At 26.5% G+C, this 1,127-nt stretch overlaps 1 protein-coding gene across 1 annotated transcript in view; it reads left to right on the top strand.

The window, feature by feature from the left end:
• The window catches only part of LOC117172501 (septin-7), a 178,067-nt gene extending 177,331 nt beyond the window's left edge, over positions 1-736 (top strand). Inside the window, exon 10 of the mRNA XM_033360504.1 lies at positions 634-736. Within this exon, the coding sequence (XP_033216395.1) occupies positions 634-682 (49 nt within the window). The 3' untranslated portion in view covers positions 683-736. The remainder of the gene's footprint in view (positions 1-633) is intronic.
• The last annotated feature ends 391 nt before the right edge of the window (positions 737-1,127 follow it).

The following is a 1,127-nucleotide window of genomic DNA, read 5'->3' as shown; positions in this document are numbered from 1 at the left end:
AAACAACACTTAAAAAATGAAAATTCAAATTATTCAAATTGTATTTGAAAATATCAAATTCGACAATTAGGAAATAAAATCTTTTATTGTGTTTTTAAAAAAACATTTCAGATTCAAAATTCAAATTATTCAACCTGTATGAAGGGCATTAAAATTTTTTAAGTTTAAATTGTAAAATTTAATTACAAATCAAACATTTAAATGGTATAACCCAAAAAAATGGTTATGTTTTCAAAAAACAACACTTAAAAAATAAAAATCAGTGATCAATTTTAAGTTTAAAAAACTGAATAAAAATACAAAGCGTTCAAATTTTTAAGTTTTCAAAATTCGTAATCAAAATTCAAATTGTATTAAGGGCAAACAAGAAAAAAAATTTAAATTAAAGAATTTTATTTTAAATGTTCGAAATTCTAAAAATAACAGAAAGTCTATACGAGTAATAAATGATAAAGTTCAAGTTCCAAAAACTAAATCAAAATTCGAAAAATGCTAACTGTGCAATAAATATTTCCTTTTTCCTAAGAATTAAATTTCCCTGCCTTGATTTCAAGTCTGAAAAACTCGTTTTCCTCATCAGAAAAATCGAAGAATGAATAAAACAGCCATCGAACTTGTTGTTTCTCCTTTCAGGGCCGTCGATGGCAAGGACAAAAAGAATAAGAAGAAGGGCCTCTTTTAATCGAAATGCAGCAAAAGAAAAAAAAATCAGATCACTCTAGTTCGAAAAAAAAAACAAAAAACTGCTGCCAGGTTTCTGATTTTCTTCCCTCGCTGCGACACCCAGGACTGACTTCCAACTCTTCAATTTCGAAAGATTCCCAATTTTTCGAAAACAATTCACCTTAAGGTTTGATTTTTTTCGAAAATTGGTCACATTTTGCACAATTCGAAAATTGGAAAGCTTTCAATTTTCTCTTTTTGCAATCTTAGTTTACGGTTGATATTCAACGTACAAATATTTATAATATTATACAGAACAAATAATGCGATCCAAGCACAAAAGCATCTCTTGTCGGATTATTTATTTGAAATCTGCAAGTAAGATTTTTAGATTATGAATTTTTCAATTATGACTATGAATTTATGAATTTATTCGTTGCTTGGAAATAATCTTTTTTTTTATA

Source organism: Belonocnema kinseyi, chromosome 5 (assembly GCF_010883055.1).
Source record: "Belonocnema kinseyi isolate 2016_QV_RU_SX_M_011 chromosome 5, B_treatae_v1, whole genome shotgun sequence".
In the NCBI taxonomy this organism is placed as follows: Eukaryota; Metazoa; Arthropoda; class Insecta; order Hymenoptera; family Cynipidae; genus Belonocnema; species Belonocnema kinseyi.
This window is presented reverse-complemented; position numbering and strand designations above follow the sequence as displayed.